We start from the raw sequence: 26890 nt of genomic DNA on the forward strand, positions 1-26890 counted from the left end.
GTAGTCATTCTTCACGCTGTCTAGACTAGTAAGTGGGCACGTGCACGGACGTCCTAGATATAATCCAGAACATGTCCTATTGAAGGCATGTCTATATAATCCAGAACATGTCCTGTTTCAACAGGCATGTCTAAAGCTCCAGAAATCCTCCCTATCATAGATTGATTTTCTTGAACAATGTACTATAATCGCTTCAGGAGTTTCTCAGTGTCTAACACAAACAATAGTCACAAATCGATATAAACAAATGGGAGCAGCAAGCAGTAACAAGAGAAAATATTCCTATCTAAGAGAAATCAAGATTGATCCTGAAAACTGCACTATGCAGAGTGCTAAAGGCTGTTACAAAAAGAGTGGACTTTCTTGTCGGACAAAAGAATAATAAAAACAAGGAAGATGATGACATATACATAGTTCTACATATCACCGGCTTCTGCTATCACGGAACCTAACACGCTGCATGTAAAGCAACAAACTCTGTCAGTTGCAAGAAATAGAAATTGCTGCCACTTCTGCCAAGCCTAATATAAGGCCATCAATAATTTCAGGTTGCTCGTAGATGTTATCGCAATGCAAGCATCATAGAAAACTTGTTCTGCTGCCAGTATACTTGTCCAATCGAAATCACAACATTCTAAAATCAATATATTGGTTACAAGTCCAGTTACTTCTACTGTCAGGAACATAATGCACTTGATTGTTCAGTTTTGAGAAGAGAAGATCAATTACCCATGGGTGTTCAGGGAGATTTTCAGCAGCTTCACAGGGTCCTCAGTCAGTACAGCGATGATCCTCAGCCTCTGCTCCTCATCACAAACATCCAGCAGCTTCTGTACGAGATAGTCATAAGCTCTGCAATGTGGTCGATGATTACTTCAAAAATCACATCCACGTGATGTTTGCCTTCCTCAATCTTCTGCTACAAGAACCGGCACTCCATATAAATGAAAGCTGTGTTGGGTTAGATAGCAGTGTTGGGTTAGAGCAGCGACGGACGGCGTGAGTGCAGCGACGGGGGCGCTCGAGTGCGGGCCGCGGCCGGCGCGAGGCTCCGGGCGGGGGCGCGAGGCCGCGAGAGGCGGCGTGTGGGGGCGAGATGCGGCGTCGGGCGCGCGAGGCGGCGTGGGGGCGAGATGCGGCGGTGGGCGCGCGAGGCCTCGAGAGGGGCGAGATGTGGCGGCGCGGGCGCCGGAGGCCGCGAGAGGCGTCGCGGGGCGGCGGGCGCGCGTGGGGGCGTGAGGTAAGAGAAGATGCGAGGAAGAAGAGTCAGACGGACGAATAGGTACGCGGGATCGGGATTGCGGAGAGCAGTCTGACCTAAATAAATCGCCAAGTGTACACAGCAAAATAAATTAGCAGGCTAAACGTTAGTTGTTAGAGTAGGCCTAACTGTTTGTTAATTGTGAGGTGTAAAGGGTCTGTGTACGTTTTGTGGGGAGCTACAGATAAGAATTTTGGTACCTTTTACAAGTAGCAGATATAAGTAAGTAGAGATGGTAGAGTTTAGAGCGAGAGAGAGACGGGCCTAATTACAGTGAGCCGAGTTGAGAAAGAGAGTCGGGCACCGGAGTTGGCCCAGCCCATCTGGATAAAAAAAAAGTTGGTTCCTACACGTGGGACCAGATCACGAGTGGGTCACTCGGTGCGCTTACAGGTGGGACCGAAGTGTCACGGAGCAGAGCAAGGCCAAGGCCAAGGCGGTCGGAACAGAGGAGTCGAAAAATGAAGGCGACGACCAAGTCAAGTCAAGAAGAAGTCGATCCAAGCAGAGAGGCTTAACTTAAGCTAGGCTAGTGCTATAATATTTGATTCTTGGGGATCCATGTGAAGGAAGAGATGCACCGGCGGCCTCCCGTTTTACAAAACCCCGTCTTGTTCTTCTTCTCCGGCTGCCGGAGCCGGAGGAGAAGAAGAGACGGAAACAGGGGAGGCCACGCCGTGCATTTCCTCGACTGATCGGGTCGATCTTACTAATACATCCTTAAACTTGTTCTTCTCGGGTAAATTGATTCACTAGTCTAATCTCCCGCTACTGCCGCTACTACTAATACGGTACCGGCTGCCGCTAATTACGTTACTTAATCTTGAAGAAGCCATGGGCGATCGAGCCGGCTGCGAGCTCTGTTCCGGTCAGGCGTCGCCCCAGGCGGCGAACATGGGCATGTGCGCGATGGACACAGCGGCTGGAGCGGGCCTGGCCGACGCCGGAGAAGAAGACGCCGCCCAGGACGACGCCGACATGAGCTTCGGCTGCTGCTGCTTGGCGGCGAAGAGCATGGAGGACAGACCGCCGGCTGCCCTGTCCGGGCTGATCTCGTCGTCGCCGCGGGAGTTGCTCAGGCTGCTCGTCACCAGCGACGACGACGACGCCGCCGCCGCGGCCGACATTGCCGCCGCCATCCGCACATTCCCATTGCCGTTGCCGCCCTGGACGGCGACGAGGTCGTGCAGCGCGGCGGAGAAGGCGGCGGCGGCGGCGGCGTTGGTTTGGTGGTCGTGCGCCGGCGGAGGTGCGGGAATGGCGGCGGATGCGTCGTCTTGGAGGAGGAGGGTGGAATTGGGATCGGGATCGTTGGAAGGGTTGCGCTTGGCGAGCTCGGCGGGGAGAAGGGTGTTGCTGGCGATGATCTTGTCGACGTGGTAGCGCGTGATGTCGAAGTTCGTGACGGCGTTGAGCCCCCTGAACTTGATCGCCGCGATGTCGTACGCCTCCGCCGCCTCCTCCTGCGTCCCTGCACAGCAATTTCTATCAGTCATTATCCCAAATCACTATGCATGCATGCACGGAAGAAGAAGCAGTCAATCCTTCTTCATCTGGACCGGAAGGAAGGGATGATCTGAAACTCTGAACTAGCTAGCCTGAACACAAACAGAAGAGAAGAGAAGAGGAGAAGCAGTCAAAGGATGATGACGGTGCATGCCGTTGACCGTTGGTCAAAGGCCGAACACGCAGGAAGACGATGACGTATCTCTGCATGCATGTGAAAGTAAGAAGGAAAGCAAAGCCGGAGGAGCGTGCGCGCGTGCGATTTGGGGCAGTGTGAAAAATGTGAAGCCTTATGCAAAAGGGCCGCCGGCCATGCAAGGAAGAAAGAAAGAAAAGCTGGTAAGATAGAGTACCGAAGGTGCCGAGGTAGAGGTCCTTGTTGCCGGAGACGCGGCCGATGCGGGCCTGCCAGCGGCCGTGCTGGTGGTGCCTGGTGACGCCGCGGTACATGGACGCGCCGCGGGAGAAGCCGCTGCTCTTGCGCCGCAGGTGCGCCACGTACTCCTGCCGGCTCATCTTCTTCATCTCCTCCACCTCCCCAGCATAGTCCTCCAGCTACATGAGCAAATGCAAATTAACCCCCCATGTCAAACACTCCACAATGCTAATTGCTAAATATGATTCATCGACGTTTGCTGACCGGGAAGTTGATGTGCGTGGAGGGGCCCCAGTACTTGAGCGCCGCCTGGTCGTAGGCCCGGGCCGCCTTCTCCTCCATGTCATACCCTCCTAATTAAAGCACAGTAAAAAGAAATGTAAACCAAACATTCCTTTTATCTACCATACTCCAGCAGTAGTACATGTCACTTACCGAGATAAACTGCGCAGCACGAACGCACAGACGGTTGCCATTTGGTTACAACAAAGATGGTTAGCCACTAATGAATGACAGGGACAAACCAAAGATTAATGGATGTTTATAAACAGGAGGGTTTTGCTCGATTGGACTAGAGTACCTTGCCTCCCTTTCCTGGTCTGGCCTTCCTTCTTGCAGCTGTTGTCCCACAGGTGCGCCTCATAACGACCCGTCCACCTATGCCTGCTTAATTTTGACAATCTAATTAGTCCCCCTCACCGTTAATCACACAATCTATCTTCTCGTTTTCCTTTTCTTTTTCTGTCATCTATTAAAATGCAAGATTGGAAGCTAATGACAAACGATTCTAGTAGCTAGTACCTGGTGACGCCGCGGTACTGCGAGGTGCGCTGGCCGAAGGTGTCAATGGACTTGCGGTGCTGCACCGCCTGCTGCTTGCTGTTATTACTATTATTCCCCGCCGTGCCCGCGCGCTTCCTCCCTCCCCCACCACCGCCGCCGCCTTCTCCCCCGGCTCCGGCGCCGACAACGCCGCCTCCTCCATACTCGGCACCGGAGAGGGTGACGCAGCTGGAGAGCGAGCCGGCGCCGGAGCTCATGGACAGCGCCAGCGGGTGCTGCTGCAGCTGCAGCTGGGCCTGGGATGCCTGCACCCAGCTCGCCATGGCCGCCGCCGTCGCAGCCGACTCCTCCTCCGCCGCGGCGGCGGCGCCGTACACGTCGTAAGCCTGCTGCTGCAGGAAGCCCTGGTGTCCGCCGTTGGCATTGGCATTGCCGGCGCCGCCGTAGTAGTAGAAGGTGGAGCTGTTGTCCAGGCTCAGCGCGTGCTGCTGCTGCCCTGCTGCCCCCAGGAAATCCTCCAGCTTCGGCCCCCCTGCTGATCACATTAACCGATCGCATCAATCAGTAATCATCCAAGAAACTATCTTTGCAAGAATCTAATTAATCAATGGCTAATTAAACAATCGATCGTCAGAAGCACGATGGAATTTACCGTGGTGGTTGTCTTGATGGTGATGGTTGTCGGAGGTGCGGCGGAGGGCTTCCATGATGCAGAGGGAGCCGTCGGACTTGAGCGGCATGGACGCCAGCTGCGGCGAGTAGTACCCCAAGCTCGTGTTTACGGCGCCGACATCGCCGGAGCCCAGGCCGTAGGCGGCGGCGGCGGCGGCGGGGGAGGGGTAGAAGAGCCCTCCATGACTCTGCTGCTGATTATGGTGGTGTTGATGGGCGTCCACCATGTGGGGCGCCGAGAGCGAGAAGCCCAGCCAGCCGCTCGCCGCCGCCGCCGCAGCGCCATTGCTGCCGTCGTTGGTCATCGAGAGTAAGCTAGCTACACTGTCTAAGATTCGATAAGGAGAACCCAATGGAGATCGATGGATCGAGAATCGATCGGCAAATTAGTTAATGGTGAGCAATGGATCAAATTAACACCACGAGCTAGCGAGCGAGCTGAGTGATCAAGAGCTGGCTCTCGCCATTGCTTTTGAAGCTTGTAGAGATTGGATCGAGAAGAAGAAAGGAGAAGAAAGAAGAAGATGGAGTGAGCAAGTGAGTGAGATGTTTGCGCGTGGCTTCTTGCTTTAAAGTAAGCAAAAGGAATGAGCTGAGCTGAGCTGAGCCGAGTTGCTCTCTTGACCCCCACACACTACTAGACCGTTTCACACTCACACAGCATATATATACAGAAAAGAAATAAAAATCCAGCTTGCTTGCCCCGGCCGGATAATAACATTCTCTTTCTCACCCCTCAGCTTGGTCATTGGGATCTGTGTAGCTACCAACACACCCTCTCTCTCACTCTCTGCTGGTCACAATGCCACAAAGGAAAAAGGAAAGGAAAAGACGAAGAGGAACTTGCATTTGCATGGGCATGTTATTGCCGGCCGTAGGTCTATGTATGTACCCTATAGGTATGTATTTATCTACAGTATTGCTTCTGTCTTCTCTATGGTATGGGTCATGGGTGTAGTGTGTAGCTCTCTAACTAGCCTAGCTAGCCGTAGCCATCAGGCAGGGGGCAGGCCGTAGGTATGTGGTAGAGCTACTTTACTTTTTTTTTCCTTTCTCTCTTCTTGCTGTACTAGGTCTCTACTCTCTACTGCTCCTAGCATTCAAGCAGAGATCGATGCAGATGTGTGTGTGTGTATACTGCAATGCAACTGCACTACTTGTCACCTCACAACAGTTTTGCATGCAGCTTACTATATGGCTCTGGCCCCTCTCTCTCTCTCTGTGCGCTTATTATTGTTGCAGATGCAGGGGCCTCCCTCAGCTCCCCCTCCTCAATGCATGCAACGTCTATTAATTGTACGTGCAATTCGATCCATGACTACGACTCCCTCTTCTTCAGAATTATTAATTCTTTCCTTGTGTGTACAAAATCAAAAGAACAAAAAATCTATTTTTATTTTTATTTTTGCAATTCAGCTGTCTGGACATTGCATGCATGTGTGACATTTATACATTTGTACAAGTACTATATAGGCTAACTGTTCCTTGATGCTCATCTTTATCTCTTATGGATATATATATATATATATATATATATATATATATATATATATATATATATATATATAGACACACGTATATACGTACCATGCATGTGGAGTACCGGCCGGCCTGTGTATGTACGTATATGCATATTTACTTCAAGCATTATATGCAGTTTATAATTAACACTAACACAAAGGGGATCACTCGTCTGTACAGACTACAGTGCTAGATATATATACGTGCGTGCGTAGGCCATGCATATTTCCGTTTGCAAATGTATAATCTGTCTGCAGCTGCAGTAATAGCTAGCGTTGAGATCTTGTAGTAACAGCTGGCTAGCTACTTGTATATTACTGTGGATGCATGTATAGTAGCATTACAGCCTGATATATCAATGCCGTTGGTTTTGACACTGTATATATTGATTACTATATATATTTGGTAACAAAAATTGAAACGAGATCTTGATTAATAATTCTACGTACTGGGGTTCTGACTAGCCTTATAGGCCTTGACTTTTTTTTCGTATACATGCGCATGCATGTGCTGTGCAATTATTGTGTAAGTAAGTATATAGTACGTACATACATATACTGTATACATACGGCTCCTTTGGTATTGTGGTTAAGAACAGCAGTATAAAGCCTTGTGATGTATCGTGTAAGTACAACAAGATACTTCTTCCGTTTCATAATTCTTGTCGAAATATTACATGTATCTAGACATTTTTTAGGAATAGATACATCCATATTTGGACAAATTTGAGACAAGAATTATGAAACGGAGGGAGTACATTACAAGGGCGGTAACTATAGAAATATATGCATACTAGAGTTGGTAAGAAAAAAAACAAAACAAATGTTTAGTATTGTATTGCGTTAGAAATATATTATTAATTTGTCATGCAATACTGTACAAGTTCCATGCCTGCAGCAGAAAGAAACCCTGGAACGGTGATGTACAGTATTATAGCTAGCATACGTAAAATATATAAAAAAGCATATTAAAATATCATAATGTAGATCTTTTGAAAGGAAAAAATATAGAGGCAGAAGGGCAGTTTTGTAAAATGCATACCAGGGGTATACATGTCAATGTGACAGATATAGATGCATGCATATGTCATAGCTTAGATTGATTGTTTTCTTTTGAATTTTTTGTAGTCAACAGCTGCAGACAAAAAAGAGAGATGTCGGTCAATAGGATGTTCTCATGAATGTTGTAGGGCATGAGAGAGAGAGAGAAAGGGAATGATAGATGAGAGAGGAAAGGCTGTTGCTAATTGGGAGGTATCAGTACTATCTCTCAGCATCTCTCCTTTGAGAGCATGCTTGGCTAGTTGTTGGTTGGCAGCCACACTAGATCTGGGCCCTCTCTTCTTGGAGCCTTGCCCTTGTTGAGGTAGAGCCCCAAATCAAGGGAAACAATGGCTGCAATCTTTTTCTGATGAAACACTGCCCCTGCAATATGAGTGCATATATGGTATCTTTTGGAATGGAGCATCTTTTTTTCTTCAAGCTATTTTGTTGTCTTGTTAATTCCTCACAGCTTTGTCAAAAAGAAAAGCTGACATGCATGCATGGCCTAACAATTTAGTTCACTTTTGAATATATTTTTTCGTAGTTTGAACTCTGTATCAAACCTATATATCTAGCCAAGACCTTTTTCTTTTGTGAATTTCTAGCTAACTTGCATCTGTCTTGCAGTGGGAAACATTCTAAGACAGGCATTCTTTGGCACATGATGACATATGTAGGCAGGAATGATGAATGTTTTTCAAGGTTAGGAGCTTATCCTAGGCTCCTAGCTAATTTCTTAAGATTCTCCAGGAGGATGCTCTCTAGTATCATTGCTTGTGGTATACCAAGAGTACATAATCTTTGCATGCATTGCTTACAACTGACATATATGTAGCCAGCTAGCACTGCAATTTCAATATTGAGTAATCTTTGGAACTAATATATATTAAAACCCCAGTTAAGCAGTACGAATTAATTCTGCTGCTGCTACAAATTAATTAAGCAGTACATACCATTGTAATGTCAGCATTCTGCCAAATGTCAGTGTGTGGCACATAGGATCCAAGATTGTTAGAATAATGGGATGGAACTAAGCTAGCTAGGGATCCATGCGATGCCACCCTCGCCCAACTTTGATTAAGGTCATGATGGCAAATGGCCAGCAGCTACAACCCATGCAACCACTTTTGCATGCTTGCAGCAACCAAGATTTTAAATATCTCTCTCTCTCTCTCTCTCTCTCTCTCATGCAACATGCTCCAGTCCCTTTCATGCAGGAGAGGGGTTGGGACAGCTTCAGGTCTTAAAGAAGCTTTGCAGTCTTGATCTAGTGCATACTCCTATCTGTATGGGCATTGGAGGGTTCAGAATATTTGTTCTACCTTTTCCTCTTTAATGCCAGAAAGTTACTACTACTTCATTATCCCATAGGTGTAATTTATGTGTACCACAAGGACAGAGCAAGCAAATGCGTATGTGCAGTTATATGTAGCCGGCCAGCAGAGGCTGGGCCCAGGCCGTTTGGTATGTTTATATGGCTCCACTACTTGGTCAAACTGTTTCAAAATTAAGATTGTAACGATTCTAGATTTCGAATAATGCGATGGAACAACTTGTGTTGGATTGATATTTGATAAGTGTCGTACAAAAGGCATGAAAACAATACATTTTCCATTTTTACAGGTTCTCTATGGCGTAATGGCGGCAGCGCAATTTGGGCGAGATGTAGACACAACGGAGATTTTTTTATGACCCTCCAAATTAAATTCATAGACATATTAATTAGCTATTACATATATACAGGGAATAATTTTAGAGGAACTCTATCCCTATGGAGTAGAATTTTTTTAAATTGGTCTGTTTGGAAAGGGACATGCCGATAGTATAAAAATTGTGCCATAAATTGCTATCCCCTTTCCAAATGGAGTAGCAATGTGTATATAGGGACAAAGTAAGCAAACATGCATATATATGTGCGGCATTTATATGTAGCCAGAAACCAGTAGCTAGTGCCCATTGTTCGGTGTAATGGCTACAGTTGCCCGATGTCTTTCAAGAAAAGAAAGTCAAAGAAGCTAGAACACATTACACATATATACGTTAGATCTAGAGATCCAACTCTTTCGATGCATGGGGTGGTGAAGTTATGGAGACATGACTTCGATCGATCACCTACACCAAAAGGTTCAAATTAATCGTAGTGCTTGCATTCACGCGTGTGTTAATTTGTCAATTCTAGCGTGTGATTAGAGGTATGTATGCATAATAATGATCTATGCGTAATTTTGAAGAGAAAAACGAACAGGGACAAACGTTTGGTTAATTTGTACGTAGTGATCCTCTTGCACTGTATTTAGTTTGTCGATAATTTTTAGAATTTCAACTTTTCAAAAAAATAAATATGATGAAACCCCCTCGGTCACACAAAAAGTTACTGTGCCCCAATTTCATAGAAAAAATAACATCAATTCAAAAAGGCACTTAATAACACCTTCCTTTCACATATTTTTGTAAAAATTTGCTATGCCCCAATGAGCCTGCTTGTATTCGTCCTACAGATTAAAATAAAGATAAATCACATGGATATGAATAGGGCGACGTATTCAATGAAAAGCCTTATTCAATAAAAACTATCGCAGGCCATTGGATTAAAAATGCACGGCTCGGTACAAAGATGAAAATCCCAACGCCTACGATAATAGTTGCAAATTTGCGAGAGTCTTTCACCGGTGGCCGCCAGATAGATATAGATGCCATGCATGCAGGGCACACAGTGTCACATAAACAATGCATGCGATCAAGCAGGATATGGACAACTAACAGTGAACTACAAGAACAACGACAACTACGTACGTATACGTAGACGTCTAGACGACTCACATATACCATGCAATTCTTCCATGCATGCATACTTACACGTGCACTGCTTCTTCCACGCATATACACACATATATATACATGCAAATATATACTTTCTCCGTTTCATAATTCTTGTCTCAAATTTGCTCAAAATGGATGTATTTATTTCTAAAAAAATTTAAGATTTCGAAAAAAAAAAATGGATGCATGTATCTATATATAATTCTATATCCATACCGTTAATCATGTTAATTAAAAAAAGGACCATGCATGTGTGTGTGGGTGTGTCTGGCTTTCTTTAGGAGTTTCAACAATATGCGCGCCTTTGTGTCACGTAGCAGTTCTATCGATCGATCGCCATGCCGGGCCCATTTGCATATGATAGGACAACTCGTGCATGCATGCATGCATGAGGGGGGGGGGGGGGGTAGGTACCTATTCTATTCCATCTCTCTCTTCCCTATCATGCATGGAGAAACTGGTCGAAATTAAAGGGCCATTTTACATTCCATCATATGCGTGGATCAGCTGGAAAAAGGGGTTAAAAGTGGATGGGAGTATATTTATATAGAGAGAACCATTATAATGCAAACACATCAAGTCATCCATATGCAAGAGACTGAATCATTGTGCATGGGAATTTGGTGTATATTTGTAATTGATGGGGCAAGAATATGGATCACCTTGGCTACAAATTGATATTTCTCAGTTAATTTGATATCTGGAAATTAATCATATATATATACTCATGTTCTTTCTTCTCCTTCCTTCCTCATCGACATTAAGGCGGACTAAAAAGGCAAATTGAATTGAACTAGGAACGCAATTATTGATCCAAGCTAGATAGAACGCATGTCCCATCAGAAGATTTTAGAATATAGAATATGGGAACGTATATTCTTGCATGCGACTACGTACTCTTTCCGACTTTTAGGCCTCATCCTGTCTCCCTTTTGGAACGCATTTCTTGCATCGTTCCCTCTTTTGTGAGCTCTCATGGCAAAATGCATGTTGGTGTACATCACATGTCACAATTGTCAATTAATACAACTTTTATTTCACTTTTTCTTTCTTCTCTTCACGCCGGTAGAAACATGTCACGTTCACATTATTAGTCTCTAGCTAGCTAGTATATATAGACAGTAGCTGCTTTTAATTGTTCAAGTTAACTTGTGGCCATGAACGGTTCTCTTAATTAATTCAGTCCTGCAAAATCAAGGAGCGTGATATATATAGTCGTTGTTACTATCTATAAAAAGTATCGTCCAGTTAGTACAAATAGTATGTGCTAACTTAGTACAAAATGGACGACATTTTTTATGAATCGGAGGGCAATCTTACCTATGCAAGTTGGTGCATATATATACGGACAAGCTGTGAGAGGAGGGTACGTTGTTCGTTTCAATTCGGATATAAAGCTTTCATTCACAAAGTTTCAGTAACTTCGGTGGGTTTCGAATTTTAGCCTTTCAGTCAATTTTTTTTGTTTGACTGCAATTTGAGTCCAGCACACTGGTTTATATAAACTTGATCCATCTTAAAATCCAGTATGACTTTTTTATTTTTTAATAGAACTAAGTAATTAATTAATTTATGTAACTTGTGTTGGACAAATTTATGTTCTATTATAATTTTAATAAATTTTGGTGTACACCGAAATCCAAAATAGTTTTTGAAATTAATTTGATCCTTTTGGTGGGTGTCCAAAGTTTGTCCAAAACAAAATTTTAAACCTTGTGAGAACCTTTAATAGCTCTCTCTACGTGCTTTTGTAACAAAGAGAAAATTGGAAGGCAAATCCACTGAACCATCTTATTACTCTTCCATATATGTAGTGTTCTTTCTGTTCCTGATGTAAGAACTTTTTCTATAAACTTGAAGAAATTTGACTTAGAACAAAGTTAGAACATCTTACATTAAAAACAGAGGTAGCTAGTAAAAATATAGAATATACAGTGAACTTTTGCATGTTTATCAGAAGAGTGCGATCGATTGGTCGATCAAGTTTGCATCAGGATTAATTGTATAGTACAAACGTACGTACTATATATAAACAACTATACAATCCTGATGCAAACTTGATCGAGTACCTGAAAGGAAGAAGAGAAACAAGTTTGCTAAACTTGATCGAGTACCTGAAAGGAAGAAGATAAACAACCAGCTGGTCGAGTACCTGAAAGGAGAAGAGAAACCATTGTCATAAACAAACGTACGTACTATATATAAATCTCCTTTTGCCTCTATTGCGCAGCAGTGTCATAGCTCTCTGATCCGATGCATGCATTCCCATATATGTATGGCCTGTGCCTGACAACAGGAAAAACAGCAACAGGTAGCTACCTTCACAAGTTAGTGGTAGAAAACACTAGAACCCGCCAAATTAATAAGCTGCCAGTAATACAAACAAAAGATCTGGCAGATTCCAAATGTTCTATAAACCGTTCTTCAATTTTGTAGTGAATTCCACTTTTTACCTTTTATTTGTAAATTTGTGATAGTAGAATTAATTTGTCCTAATTAAAATTTTGTGTCATAGTTTATCTCTCACTTGTTATCATGTATCCAGATTTACTCTGTTTAACAATTTCCTCTATTTCTGACTGGTTGGCCACACTTGTCAGGTCAGCGTGCCGGTAACTGGGATGGCCGAATCATTTATAAATTTATAATTAAGGGGTACAATATTTTTACCTGTTATATATCATAAGTTTCCTCATGCTTTGATAATCTAACTAATATGTTTGATACTTAAATTGGGATTATATATTTCCATGTTTGCATAGAAGTACTACATATATACTTGAATATATTATTTCCAAGTACACATAGCTAGATGATAGAGAGATTGATTGGTCATATGGAAACAACACTAATGGAATCATTCATATCATGGAAGTACTTTAACAGTGCTGCTGATTTTTTTTACCCTAGCTAGAAGTAGCGGTAGAAAAATAACAAAAGAGAGTAAAAATAAGATGGAATTATAGGAGGAGTATGTGTATGGAATGTATAAGGATGCATATAGGCTGGTCGGCTTTTGAGATGAGCCCTAGCAATAGGCTACAAATAGCTGCTTCTGTAAGCACAGTACTGCTTGCCTTTAAAGTCGGCCTGGGAACCCTGTGCCTTTCACAGTGGATGCAGGGTGCACAAGATCCAAACAAAATCTACCCCTAGATTCAGTTCACAAACCTCCCTCTCTCTCTCGTTCTCTCTCTACAGCTGTGTGTGTGGAAAGGATATGTACACTAGAGAGAGGGAGACTGAGAGAGCAGTGTAGGTGTGGTACATGCTGCCCAAAGAGAAGTGTACTGAAAGAGGGCTTGGATAGTAACTATACATGACTGCAGAGCATCCTGTTGGAAATGTTGCTCCTCTCTCTCTCTCTACCTTCATGTCTCTTGTCAGGCAACCAGGATAACACACCAACATTTTAGGGAGCCGAATAATGAGCTCATAATTTGCATACCAGAGCCAGCCAGCTAGCTAGCTCCTTCTTCTTCTTCAATCCCCTGCAAAATGTTCATGCATATAAAAAAAGACCAGCTGAAATGTACAGTTAGTTTTGTCAATCCCTGCTAGCTTAGCTTAGGTAGCTCCTGGAATGATCAAGCAGAGGAGCAATGCAAGTGCTAATTAATTAATCAATTTTAACTTAGTCTTGATTAATTTTCCTGCTATATATCCATATATGTAGTAGCAAGTGTGAGCTGCAAACATTCATGGTGTGTGGATGAGTGGTCGCAATCTCTCAAATCTGAAAACGCAGTGTATGTGTGTGAGTGTGTGTGGTGTCCAGTGGTGTCCTTTGCATGCATGCAATAGCCAAAACTTAATTCAGACCAGAGTTGATCAGGGCTTCAGATCACAAAGACACAAGCACACACAGAGGCAAACAAATGGTAGCTAGCTAGGTAGCAGCTACATTGCTGTGGTAGCTAGCAGCTGTGAGTCTCTCTCTCAGCTGTGCCCATCTGCAACTGCATGCTTTGCAGCAGCTAGCAGCCCCAGATGCCTCATGCATGCCTTGATTATGCATGCAAACCATGTTTTCTTGGGGTTTTGCCTGAAGCCTGATCATGCCACATGCACCACACAGATCATTTTGTTGTACATATATATGTGTGTCTCTCTCTGTATGTGGTCCATATATGTATGCATGCATGATGCAGACAGACACAGCAGCTGACAGGCTACAAGGAAGGAACATTACATTCAATTTGCTCATGTATGGGTGATTGTATTTGTAGTGATTTTTTTTCTGTCCATCATATATAGCAGAGGATCTTGTAAGAAAGCAAAGATGATCATGTATAGAGAAAAAAGTGGATTTTTAGTCCCTCAATTGGCAGCAAAGTCGAGAAATGGTCGCTCAACATAAAATTGTATACGTTTGGCATGAGCAAAATTGGATCTTTTGGTCCCTCTTCTGGATTTCTCCACGTCGAGCAGTCTTTCTCCGAATTTTCCACGTCGGATGCTTCAATGGTATTAGGTTCCTCATAGAAATGGCTTTGAACTTGAAATTGTATACATTTGGTCGTTCAACTATTCATCATGGCATCCGACGCGGAAAATTCTTAGAAAAAACGGTGCCACGTGGAGTCAAAACCCTCTAAAACTAGAAGAGGGACTAAAAGTATATGGTTTTGCCAATTGAGGGACCAACTGTATACGATTTTAAGTTGCGGGACGAATTCTGAACTTTGCTGCCAATTGCTAAACCACCAAAAATATACTTTCTCTCATATATATTTCCTAGCTAGCTTGTAAGTTGTAACAGCAAATGATGATGTGTGTAGCATATCATGATCTGCTATCTGATTATTTAACAACTTACTGGATTAAGATTTGAAGCCAAATTATCAAATTTTTGCCAAAATCAACAAGCTAGGCGGGGGATGAGCCATGCCATTGCACCATAAGAAGAAACACCTCCTTTTTCATATATATATACCAAGTCTAGAGCATCGTCAATGCTCAGTTAATTGATGGAAAAACCACAGACTATAGAATCGGGCCACAATGGACTCAGAAACCTAGCAATATTAATTAAGCCTAGAGGACCATCAAAAATGCCCCAGCTGCGACAGCATCACAGCAAGCTGGCTAGCTGAGCTCAACGCATAAACGGGGTGTCTGTCCATTGACTATGACCTTGCCGTCATTGTCGTCGCTACCGCTGCAGCGACCATGTGTGGTTGACTTCACGGCACCATCAACGTCGAAGGAGAAGAACGAGATCCCCAGCCGCAACTAGTCCGATCTCCGATCCCGTGAACCCAGATCCGGCCAGTTACTCCTTTTTCGATTCTGAACTTTAATTTGGGCCTGAACTTCATTTCAGCATAGATAACTTAGGAAAGGGTATAATCGACTTTTCACATTTCAATTGACAAAACAAAATAGCAAAATTCTACTTTTTCCATCCGGCCGCAGGGGGCACACGTCTGCTCCAGCACGCCGCCTACCTCCTCATCGCAGCATCCGGCGCGGCCCTCCTCTGGCGCCTCCGCCGTGCTCCAACGCCGTCGAGGTCCTCATCGCAGCGGCCACCAGCGTCCTCCTCCTGCGCGTCCGCCGTCCTCCAGCACCGCCTGCGTCCTCATCGCAGCGGCCGCTGCCGCCCTGCTCCGGCGACTCCACCGTCCTCGCGCGTCTCCGCCGGAGTCCGCCGCCGCCCGTCTCGCAGTGGCCACCGCAGCCCTCTGCCAACCCCGCCGCCGCCCTTCTCCATGCCGGCCGGCGCCGTCCTAGCCGCGGCCGCTGCTGCTTTCTGCGTGACTCGCGGCGCCGGTCGTCGCAGCGGCCACCGTTGAGAGCTCTGTCCGTGCATTTTTTTTTCTTTTACATTTTGAGAGTAGATTTTCAGCGGTTTCGATTACAATTTTGTCCTTGTTTCTTGATACTCCATCCAAATACTCCATATATCTAAGTTGGAGTATCAGGGAGTAAAAAAAAATGTGGACCTTTAGATTGAAAAAAATGGACGGTTCACATTAATCTTGGGGTACCAAGTTTATATATGTATCACAACAGTACTGTATTTTTTTTTCGAATAACACAACAGTACTGTATTACCCTCATGTTAGTGATTGCCATTCTCTCCCTTAGTGACAGGATAAACTGCATATTAGCAATGAATGAGAAGCTCCAGTGTCAGTAAAAGAGGACTAGAGGAGGCAATGTTTGATGCATGACAAGAGAGGAGGGTGGGTACACATGCATGCATGCATGCACAGATGGCAGCATGCTAGTGGGTGATGGAACTGGGCAAGGGGTTAGGCTTAAACATAAATGGACATGCCTAAGAGCCCTAATTCTGGCAAAAAAAGAAAAAAAAACTCACCTCCATCTTGTGCTGCAGAGGAGAGCAAAATGGCATGTGGTTCACCCTGCTACTAGCTTGCAAAGTGTGGATGGACACACACACATGCACACACAGACATGCTAACCCAGCACTGTGCAATGCATGCCTCCACATTCCCCACTCTGATAAAAGATGGCAGGAAACAAGGCAGCCAGAGAGAGAAACAAAGAGAGAAACGAGAGAGAGATGAATGCAAAAGTAGCAGAGACCTTTAGGGGCCCCACAAGCAATAGCTGCAAGGCTGAAGAAGATAACTCACTTTAATTGCTTCTCTTTTCAGAGCTTGTATTTTCATTTCATTTATCCTAAGCTATTGTAGTTTGCTTTCTATACCTTGTATACGCACACATATTTATTTTTTGCAAATTACAAACTCACAAGAGAGTTAGGGAGAGAGTTAAAAGAAAGATGGCAATGGCCTACAGATAGAGGACTAGTTCCCATGCCACTAGATTCTGTTCTCCTGCCAAGGACTCTCAACCAAGATACCCTCCCCACCACAAATTTCTGTGGGCTCTGAATTTCAGCACCAATATATTCCACATCCAAAGCTGATCTGATGGCAGTTCAATTTTGTGTACCATTTCCTGCACGCCCACCACCACCAGCTCATGAACCATCTCCTACTTCTTTTGCTGTTCATGGATTAGACTTGCATATATGAACCTGTAAAATGTAGCTAGGCACCAGCTTGTTTCATTAGAGTTGCATACATATGGTCAAAATTAGGCAAAGATTAAAGAACTAATTAAGGAACGAGCAGCTCAAATTGTTCAAAACTTGTTTATTTTCTTCTGAACATTGAGTATCAAAGAGAAAAATACAAATGTCTGAAGCTGCCAAGGATAAACAGTAGGTTGCTCCTGTAAAAGGAATACAGCCAGGAGAGGACCATGCATGCATATATACATGGTCAAACAAAAGCAGGCAAAGGTTAAAGAAAAAGAACTTGATCTAGAGTTGTTCAAAACTCATGTTAGGCAGAGTTTCTTTATTGCGTTGAACAAGAGAAATCCCAAGAAAAGGAACATTTTGTCTGAAGCTATAGCAAGGTGAAACAGTAGGTTGCCCCTTGTACATTTGCCAATTAATTTGCTAGCAGGCTGCATGCAGCTAGGCAGAGTTTCTAGTTGAGGACAAAAACTGTGTATATATACTGCTCAAAAGATGCTACTGCATGTCATGCTGGGCTAGCATGCAGCTGCTGGCTGATGGAGATAAGAGTGTGGCAGCAGAGCAGGGAGGGCACTGCATATATGCAGCTGCATGGACACATGATATTTCACTGGAAAATGTAACATGGTTGTGCATGGCTCACCTCATACATGACATGCATGCATGGCCTAGCTTTGGGGTTTATTAATTCATCTGAAACTAGAAGAGACCTGGTCTCTGTCTCTACCATTGTTGTGTATGCACCATGCCACCTACATGCAGCCACAGCAGTGTACCTTCTTTCTTGATGAGTCTCTATCTCAAACAGTGGAAGGCTCATAATAGTCGTAGTTTTTCTTCTCTCCTTCCATCGTAGACTTGTAACACATTTGAATTTTTAGTTCATTTTTTATATGACATGTTTGCACATTTTAATATCCGGAAGAGTTGCTCGAAAAAATTATAGAATCATCAATTGGAATGTAACTTGTAAAACCATGATTCTAAGATCCGAACCCGCAAAAGAAATGATCCTATATACCTGGGATCGCCATCCTAACAAACAGACTAAAGTGAATTTTATCATGATTACCATCAATGCCATGCTCCTGAGTACTGACCATATTGCCGGTATCTTTAAACCACTAATATAGGAGCTTTTTACAAAAGCAAAATATGTTATCAAAACTTGCCAGGTAAAGCACCTGTGGTAAGACTTTCATTTTGTGCTCTGACAAGTGTTAATGCTTGTTGAAGCCTTTCAGCATATCAGAGAGGCCTTTTAATGATAAAAAGGGTTCTAATAAACCTTCGTGTTGTACTGTTCATGTGGACTTTGTGGCCTAACAACCAGCAGTCAAAACTACTTTCTCATATATTCTCAAAATGTACAAAAGCTAGGTAGGTTCACCTGCCAGTAATACTACTCAATGGCCCTGGTTAATGGCTGCACTTTCCCTCTCAAGAAAGTAAAAGGCAAGCACATTTGCCATTGCTGAGCAGATTAACCCTACAGCCTCTGAAAAGATTGATGCAGCTGCCCTGCATGGAGAGCAAAACAAAAACATTGCTCCCCATATCTTCTCTCTCACAAACACACGTAGAGGGTACACTATCCTCAATTCAGACTGGCCCTACAAGGTTAGCATCAAAAGAAGAGGGAATATTAACCTTTGGGGTGATGAAACCAGAGGTTATTGTGTGGGTCTTGTGGCCATCCATCCAACATCCCCTGTTTGCAGCTTGTGTCCAAAGGCTCCTCCAAGCTGCCTCCTCCAAAGAAGCTTCACTTCTGCAAGTACCACTAGGCTTGTCCCAAAGGAAAGAAAGAAAATGAACAAGAAAACATGTGTAACTAGTGACCAAAAGGGGCTTCATAGTTCCAATCAATCAAGGCTGTTTAGCACACCTAAGATGAAAGCACTAAATATCATGGTGTCATCTCAAGAGGGCAACACCAAAAATATTATTACTAGACATTATGTTGTCAAACATCTATCAAGCATCCCTCACATCATTCCATCTTAAAGCACCATCAGTCCATCCATCCAATCCAATCCTACATCCTACCCCTATCAACCTACCATGGGTACATGATAGCAACATGTGATGGAAGAGAAGGGGGAGGGCTTCTTCCATGCATCAGGACAAGGCCTAGAGGGACACAGAATGACAAGGGGTCATTCCTTCCTCCCCTGGCTGGGTCTTTTGTTTTCCTGGCCTTCTTTTGTGGGCCTTCACATGCCTACAAGAAACCTACTACTAGTGGTAGTACCACCAGTGCATCTAGTAGCAAGCATCTTGTCACTCTCCTCTAGTCATCTCCCTCTCCCACAATGCACATCAAACAGAGCAAAGTGAGCCTGACAGAAACAGCTCTCTTTTGCACATTAGAAACACCAATGTATCTGCTGGATATGGAGATATCACATGGATTCAGTTTGCTGGCCAACAACCAACAATTAAGGCACTGCATAAGCTCAACCCAACAAGTCGCAACAGCCATTTGCTACACAAAGCCAGCAACCAAGATAAACCGGCATATAACGACACGGAACAAAGATTGTGCAAGCAATTAGGATCAAATAGTCTGATTCTGATACATTATCCAACAAAGAATTTAAGCATTGGTACAGGAGAGGTGAGCTCAACAGCCAGTTGAAACTTTCATGTTTTCATTGAACAGGCAGTTGAAACAAGGAATGGGGGGTAAGTCGAAGAATTCCAATGATATACTTGTCATCAACCAAAGAATCTCAGCTCATGTCTTCACAGTTGCCGGTTCCCAAACAAATGTTGTCCTCCGGTGTCATCAATGTAGAAGTAATAGTCCTGGGAAAAATAGAAGTAAAAAGATAATGACGTCAACATTCTCACAAACTTCCAAATCTAATTTGAGTTTCAATCAGACCTGATTAAAAAGGATAGCCATGGAATGAAATTGCTCAGTATAACTATGGGTTTTACTCATTCAAGAGAAGATTTTAGTGCAAACAGAATATACAAAAGTCAACTGGAAGTGACCAAGAACAAACATGCTGAACAATTTATGCCATCATTTTAAAGAATAAAGAACTGGGGGCTGCGGTACAAAGTCTTGCTCCCTCTACTCCAAAATATACCTCATATAGATTTGTGCACTTGGACCAAGGCAGTTCTCGTTTCTAGTGCATGACCACTCATATTGGGTTAATAATAAATGAATGTGACTAGTTATTGGCCGGGTACAGGTACCAAGAGAAAAATGAGGTGTATTGTGGACTAAATGAGAAAAATTTACACACGTTGCATTGTGGAATGGAGGGAGTATAAAGTTATAAGCATCATTTCCCAATTTATGTTCATCAAAATCAAGTGTAGCTGCAAACTTTCCACTCTAGAACTGGTATTTCTAGTTGCCATTTAGCATGGGTATTCTACTGTCACAATAAAAATCTTAGATTTCTGCCTCTTGGTCTAGGCGCATGATAGACTTGGACTTCTAAAAAGATAGCATAAGTCACAAAATTCCAAGTAACGAACACTAAATGAATAACTAACGGCGTAACTTCAACACTTATAATTGTGAACATAAGCAGTTAGAGAAACAGCCATGAAAAACTGTAAAAACCGACACAAATCTGCAGGCTAACAATTTTGTCAGCTCACAAGTACAAATATTAAGTATCACATACTTAACTTTTTACAGTATCAAGCTTCTCTGAACAAGGATAAATTTATTTATGCACATAAACATAAAAAAAACTATATCACATCCCACGCGTTATTCATCAACCTAAGCGTACGTTGCACGCAGTGCAAATACATACTCCCTCCTTTTTTTTTAGTTGTACATTTTGCAAGTTTTTAAAAAGAATACTTGGGCATTTAGACTCCCAAAGCCTAATTGATCATTATACTTCTAATTTTCCTAGGTAATACTGCCGGCCTATTGGGTTAGTGGAAGGAGAGCTGAGGAGAGATTGGAGAACGATCGAACAAGTGATGCAATTAATTGCATGGGAATACGAAGAGGAAGTTCGAGTAGCACTGTCTCTCTAGCTTATTTTGTCTCTAAAAGGCTGCAGGTGCAAGTAAAAAAGAAAGAGAGGGCGTACAACACTACTCTATCAAAGACCTGCAATATCTGGGGAATCATTTGTATCGGAAGATATTAAATGAAAGCCCAGGTTTTAATGGAACAAAACCATATCACAAATCTCAGTTCTATACAGTTCAATCAATTGCCTATATGCATATAGTTACTCAGTTGACATCCCAAAGATGTATAGTTCAGTTATTATAGTGCTTGACATTGGTTTTCAACTAGTGCTGTCTTTGTACTCATATAACAGTATGCCACTGCTTTAATCTAATCATACTCCCAAATGGCAGTAAGTGACATCATGAGCATTTGACACAGAACGGAACAAATAAACAACAATTTCTTGCACATCATAGGATAGAATGTCAAACTTAAGTCCTTAAAAAACTCGTTCACGCAGTTTACAAGATGTAAAGGAATAAGCTAGCTAAAGTAGGATAACATATAAACTGGGCATGACTCCTATTTTAATGATTGAATCCACCCAGTTCCCTCCAACTCCCCATGTTGAACAAATTGAATAAATAAATTGGAAAAGTAAATAAATGGTAAATTATCACTCACAGAACTATTTCATTTAATCGTTTGCCTTGCTTACAAACTACTGTTAGAATCCATTCATTTAAAATTCTAGCTGAACTTTGCATGTCAATGGCTATTTAATTACTTGAAGAAACCATGAAATAAGTAAATAGTAGGCATAAATGCATTTCCACGGACGTCCAGAACTTATTTACGAATACATGCCAAATAAATAGCCAAGGACAACTAAACAATTAAGGAACCATATCAAGTAACTTGCACAGAAACTTTTCATGACACGGCCAAAACCATCATCATTGATCAATCAACACATTGCAGATTCCTATTTATCCTTAAACTGACTAATGGATGATAACTGTTCATTTGACAATTACACACAACCTAAACAATTATCATTGATCAATCAACACATTGCAGATTCGTGGTAATTAAATAATTACATTAGCTATTTATCCTTAAACTGACTAATGGATGAGAACTGTTCATTTGACAATTACTAGAATTCACAAGCCCACTACTTAATTGGCTCATTCCACATTCTTGAGTTCCGTCAAAAAAAAAAATTAACAAGCAGGATATTCTCATAGCTACAAGAATGTAAAGCCAACTGTTCTGACTTCCAGGAACAGGTGATGCCATGCCACCAACTGATGCCTGATTGCCTCTGGTTTTCAGGAACTAGTCATAAAAGATACTCACAGGAGCAATATGTAACTGCTGTAGTTCTACATGCAAGAACTTGTAATACCTACCAGAGATAAAGGTAAAAAAAAATAACTGGTCAGGTAATAGGATTAACTCACCAGACTGTCATTGTGAACCTAGCTTCATGTATTCAAATTTTGTAGCGACCGTAGAAGCACTGTCAAGTTCTTGCACATCTAAAGAGGCTTGATCATTATTGTAACCACTGCCACCATTAACACCATGCTGAAAAGTAGGACCTGCATAACCAGCTCTGTATGGAAAACCATAGCCAGGATACATTGGGGGATATGGGCTATATACTGGACGCCGTGCAACCATGCTTGGAACATTTGGCATGACTCCTTGGTTCGGATATGCATTTGCATAGGGATAGCCTCCCATACCAACATAGAGGCCAGGATAGTAGGGGGGTGCAGGAACATGTTGTGGCATAAAGCCATTGTAGAAGCCATGCCTATCATTGTACGGTCGGAATAAACCCTCATAGGAAGCAGGACCACCCATGCCAAAGGGTCTTGAGCCACGACCTCGGCCATTACGGTAATAGTGAGCATCCTTGGGGATAGCAATCTTAGCTTCCACCCTCGTTCCTTTCAGGTCATGGAAACTTTTCCCCATCACCTTTCTCACAGCCTCCTCTGAATCAAAGGTGACGAAACCAAAGCCCCTTGACCTGTTTGTCAAGCTGTCGTATATCACCACAACATCTGTTACAGTGCCAAACGCCTCAAAGTAAGCCCGGAACTCGTCCTCGGTGATGTTGTCCCTCAAACCACCAACAAAGACCTTCTTTGAAGAATAGCTCGCACTGTCGTCACCGTCCACAACGCCGTTCCCAGCAGTCTGGTTGTCCTGGTGGCCCTGATCCTGACCTTGTTCTGGCTGATGATGATGCACAGGTTGCTCGCCAAAGTTCCGCAGAGGTCTAACCCTGGCCCTCCTAACGTCCACCTGTACAAGGCGGCAACAAAACACATTATAGTTAATGACTCCATCTGTATCCAAGTCACAAGATACGCACGCATATATTACAGAAAAAGAACACGTTGCATATAACAAGGCGGTAACATCAATTTAACAATTGTGCATGACTCAACAAGCAATACTACCATAGTAATTATGTAACTAATTTGCCTGGCACTAGGCACATTAACAGATTAGGTAAACAGCCTACCAAAATTGGCAAGGCGGTCACGTCAATTTAACAATTGCGCACAAGTCAGCCAGCAATACTGCCATAGTAATTATGTAACTAATTTGCCCAGCAATGGCAGTAAGCACATTAACAGATTACGTAAACAGCCTACCAAAGTTGGCAAATACTACAACCAGCGAATCTCTGGAAACTAGAACAAAGTTCAAAACTTGCCATCACAGATCGCACCGGGGAAAGAACCCCGCTAATCACCATCTCTACCAGGGTTAGCCACACGCCGCAGACGCAGATCGAGGAGGAGGAGGAGGAGGGGGTACCAACAACACTCACCTCGCGGCCGCAGATGAAGTGCTTGGGCTTTTCCCCGTCGCCGAGCGCCTTGGCGGCGGCGTCCTCGCCCTCGAACTCGACGAAGCCGAAGCCGCGGCCGTGGCCCGTCTCCCTGTCCCGCATCACGACGACGGACCGCACGGCGCCGAAGCGGGCGAAGTGGCCCCGGAGCTCCCCTTCCTGCGCCGACGACGGGATGCCGCCCACGAACAGCTTCCTGCTCTCCCCCGCCGCCGCAGCCGCCGCAACCGCCGCAGCCGAGTCCCCGACCTCCGCCGCCATCGCCGACGAGGAACGCAGCAGCAGGGCTTCTCGAGCTAGGGTTTTGCGTGAGAGATGGGATGGATGAACGGGGGGGAAGCTGCCAGGATTGGGGCGAGATTTGTTTCTTGGGATGGGTTTTAGCTTCCGGGAAGAGGGGGGTTAGCGATACACGGAAGGCTGGGATGAGTTCGTGGGGGGAGCGCTGGCCGTTGGATCTGGGGGATTAGGGTGGAGGGGTTTACTTGGACTCGAGGACTCGAGGTCTTTTCCGGTTTGGATGCAGACGCCGCGTCCGTTGACCGTGGCGGGGGCGCGTGTTGACCGGCGCGTTCGTGGGCTGTCCTTGGTATTTCCCTGCTCAACGTACGCGATCGTCTGTGAATGACAAGTGGGCCGGGGGGAAGTTTGGCAAGACTGCAGGATTCCTTGGAGAACAAGAATTTTTCAACACGGAAGAGTCCGGCTGAGCAGCGAACCAAGGTTGGTCCATCGGCACAAAATTCCTTTTGTTCGATCTAAACGATTTTACGAACTTTATTTCGTGCTTTCTCCTTCTCATACCAAATGACTTTCTATTACATGTATCTACACGCTTTTTAAATATAGATACATCCATATTGGACGAATTTAAGTCATTTAATATGGGACGGGGTTTATTTTGAAAAAAAGGCTTTTGGCCCAGCTTTATTAAGCATTATTTCGTATTATTAGAATTTAAAATAAAATCAAAAGTGTATACCGGCCCATGCAGCTCGCCCGCATTCACCCAGCAAGTCTTGCTTCATTTGGCCAAGGCCGGTAGGATTACGTATTCACAGGGGCCCATATAGAACACCGATAGTCGCGAATTGTTGTTCTGCCTGATGATGATGCACAGGCTCCCTAACGATGACCCTCTTAACCTGTAGTACAAGGAAACAGCAGAACTCGTGGAATAGTTGAGGAAACAAAAACGATGGCGGCGAGGTCGCCCCGTCACAAGCGTCGACGAGAAACGCGAGTCGCTGGAGCGCGTCATTGCCACCCAAGACAGCCCAACATTATTTGCACGTGGTTTTGGGCTGGGCCGGAAAAGGACACCGAAAAGCCCAAGACAAACCCACTGCCAAACAAGGCCTAAGTTGTGTTTCAATCGAATGCATTTTCTTCGTAAATCGACATATAACCAGATTGTTTTCTGGAGAAAAAGAAACAAAGGACTCGGCATGATCACTCTACCACCAGTCGTGCGTGTTAGAGTACTAGCACTTTGTTTTATTTTGGGATTGGCAGATCTCCGAGCATATCACCAGATGACAATATTAATTGAGCCAAGCTTATTAGCACGTTTTATACAGGTAGGTATTACATGGACTGAATTAGTTTGATGGAGAATCCTGGCCAGCCAGCCTCAATTAATTAGGCAAAGTCGTCCGATCGCGAGCCTGTTGAAGTTGCAGCAGTAGTATAACTACACAAACTCGCCTGAAGACACATACATCTTCTCTCTTCATCGTCCATCAAATAACCAGCAATGGAGAACTACTGCTCATCAAAGGTTAAGGCAGCCTTTAACTTGGCTGTTGCGTTGGCCATGGCGGCCTGCCCAGCCCGGGACCCTGCAGGCCATCCTGGCGGCCCACGACGCGGCGCGTGCGGAAGTGGGCGTCGCTAGCTTGAAATGGGACGCAGCCGCGGCAGCGTACGCGCAGAACTACGCGAACGAGCGCCGGGCCGACTGCCGGCCGGTGCACTCGGGCGGGCCGTACGGGGAGAACATCTTCGTGGGCGGCCCACGGGAGTCGGCCGTGGCCGCGTGGGTGGCCCAGAAGGCTGACTTCGACCGCGCCGGCAACACCTGCCTGAACGGCCGGCCCTGTGGGCATGACACGCAGGTGGTGTGGCGTGGCTGTCCGTGGCTCCGTGGCCGTCGGATGCGGGCGCGTCGTGTGCGTCGACGGTCGAGTGTTCACAGTCTGCAGCTACAGCCCGCGGGGCAACATCCTTGGGCTGAGCCCTTTTTAAGCGACGGTATACGCCGGCAAGCCGTGGGTCAAATTTATCTAAATACGAATGTATCCATATAATAAAATACGTTTAGACACATGTAACAGAAAGTCATTTAATCTGAAGTAAATTACAGAAAACCACCACATTAGTGGCTAGGATTTCACATAGGTACCAGTTTACGTTTTAGTTACTAAAAACCACCGGATTACACTAAGTGTTCGGTTGCTAGCGAATAACCTCAAAACTGACCAACGTAGCAATTGACTAGTCAATCTCTTCTCCCCCCCCCCCCCCCCGCCCCCGCATTCTTTCCCTTCTCTGCCCAAATCAAGCTCAAGAAGCTCGTCGCCGTCGGCAAGCTGCCATCCACGCCCGCCAAAGACCCGGAAAAAGAGCAGCGGCGAGCGGCGACCCAAAGCCCCCCCAGATCCATGGTGAAACCACCCGGCTCATGCGCGTGAGGCTGAGGCCGAAGGCGAGGATCACCTCCGTGCGGAGGTGTGCCGCCGCGGCTCCTGAGGCAGACCCGCGGAGAGGCGTTCGGTGGCAAGGGAGTGGGGCTCATCGATGATGATGCCACCCCTTACGGCCACCTCGCCTGCCGCCCCATTTGCCCTCCGCCGCGTCTCGCCCGCGCCCGCCCCCCGTGCGCCCGCCGCCGAGCCTCGCCCGCGCCCGCCACCGTGGGCCCGCCGCCTCGCTTCGCCTAGGCCTGGACAAAAAGATCGAAGTTCGATAATCTTATTGAACGCTCGCTAACTCGGTTCGTTAAGGGCTCGGCTCGTTAACTAAAGAACCAAATAGGACTTCCTTTTCCGATCGTTAAGCTTC

General features: G+C 44.7%; 2 protein-coding genes and 1 long non-coding RNA gene across 4 annotated transcripts; all 3 read right to left on the reverse strand.

The window, feature by feature from the left end:
- Window positions 1–137: 137 nt before the first annotated feature.
- LOC104581728 lies at window positions 138–1136 on the reverse strand. The gene is made up of 2 exons (XR_729847.3): window positions 730–1136; window positions 138–456 (listed from the first exon to the last, which is right to left on the reverse strand). It is a non-coding gene; the product is annotated as an uncharacterized LOC104581728 (long non-coding RNA).
- Window positions 1137–1775: 639 nt separating this feature from the next.
- LOC100845962 (AP2-like ethylene-responsive transcription factor ANT) lies at window positions 1776–5302 on the reverse strand. Of its 2 annotated transcripts, none has more exons than XM_014901901.2 (7): window positions 4579–5302; window positions 3945–4461; window positions 3724–3806; window positions 3579–3587; window positions 3408–3496; window positions 3121–3322; window positions 1776–2732 (listed from the first exon to the last, which is right to left on the reverse strand). In XM_014901901.2, exons 1-7 carry the CDS (start codon window positions 4901–4903, stop codon window positions 2131–2133), a joined length of 1827 nt encoding a protein of 608 aa, XP_014757387.1. In that variant the 5' UTR covers window positions 4904–5302; the 3' UTR covers window positions 1776–2130. The 2 variants fall into 2 exon arrangements, with proteins under 2 accessions (XP_014757387.1, XP_014757389.1); XM_014901903.2 differs by having other exon boundaries at window positions 3945–4458; window positions 4579–5299.
- A 14227-nt stretch (window positions 5303–19529) lies between these two features.
- Window positions 19530–24201, reverse strand: LOC100846266 (heterogeneous nuclear ribonucleoprotein 1). The gene is made up of 3 exons (XM_003561385.4): window positions 23807–24201; window positions 22416–23271; window positions 19530–19817 (listed from the first exon to the last, which is right to left on the reverse strand). The coding sequence occupies exons 1-2, from the start codon at window positions 24086–24088 to the stop codon at window positions 22423–22425; spliced, it is 1131 nt and encodes a 376-aa protein (XP_003561433.1). The 5' UTR covers window positions 24089–24201; the 3' UTR covers window positions 19530–19817; window positions 22416–22422.
- Between the last annotated feature and the right edge of the window lie 2689 nt (window positions 24202–26890).

Source organism: Brachypodium distachyon, chromosome 1, assembly GCF_000005505.3.
Source record: "Brachypodium distachyon strain Bd21 chromosome 1, Brachypodium_distachyon_v3.0, whole genome shotgun sequence".
In the NCBI taxonomy this organism is placed as follows: Eukaryota; Viridiplantae; Streptophyta; class Magnoliopsida; order Poales; family Poaceae; genus Brachypodium; species Brachypodium distachyon.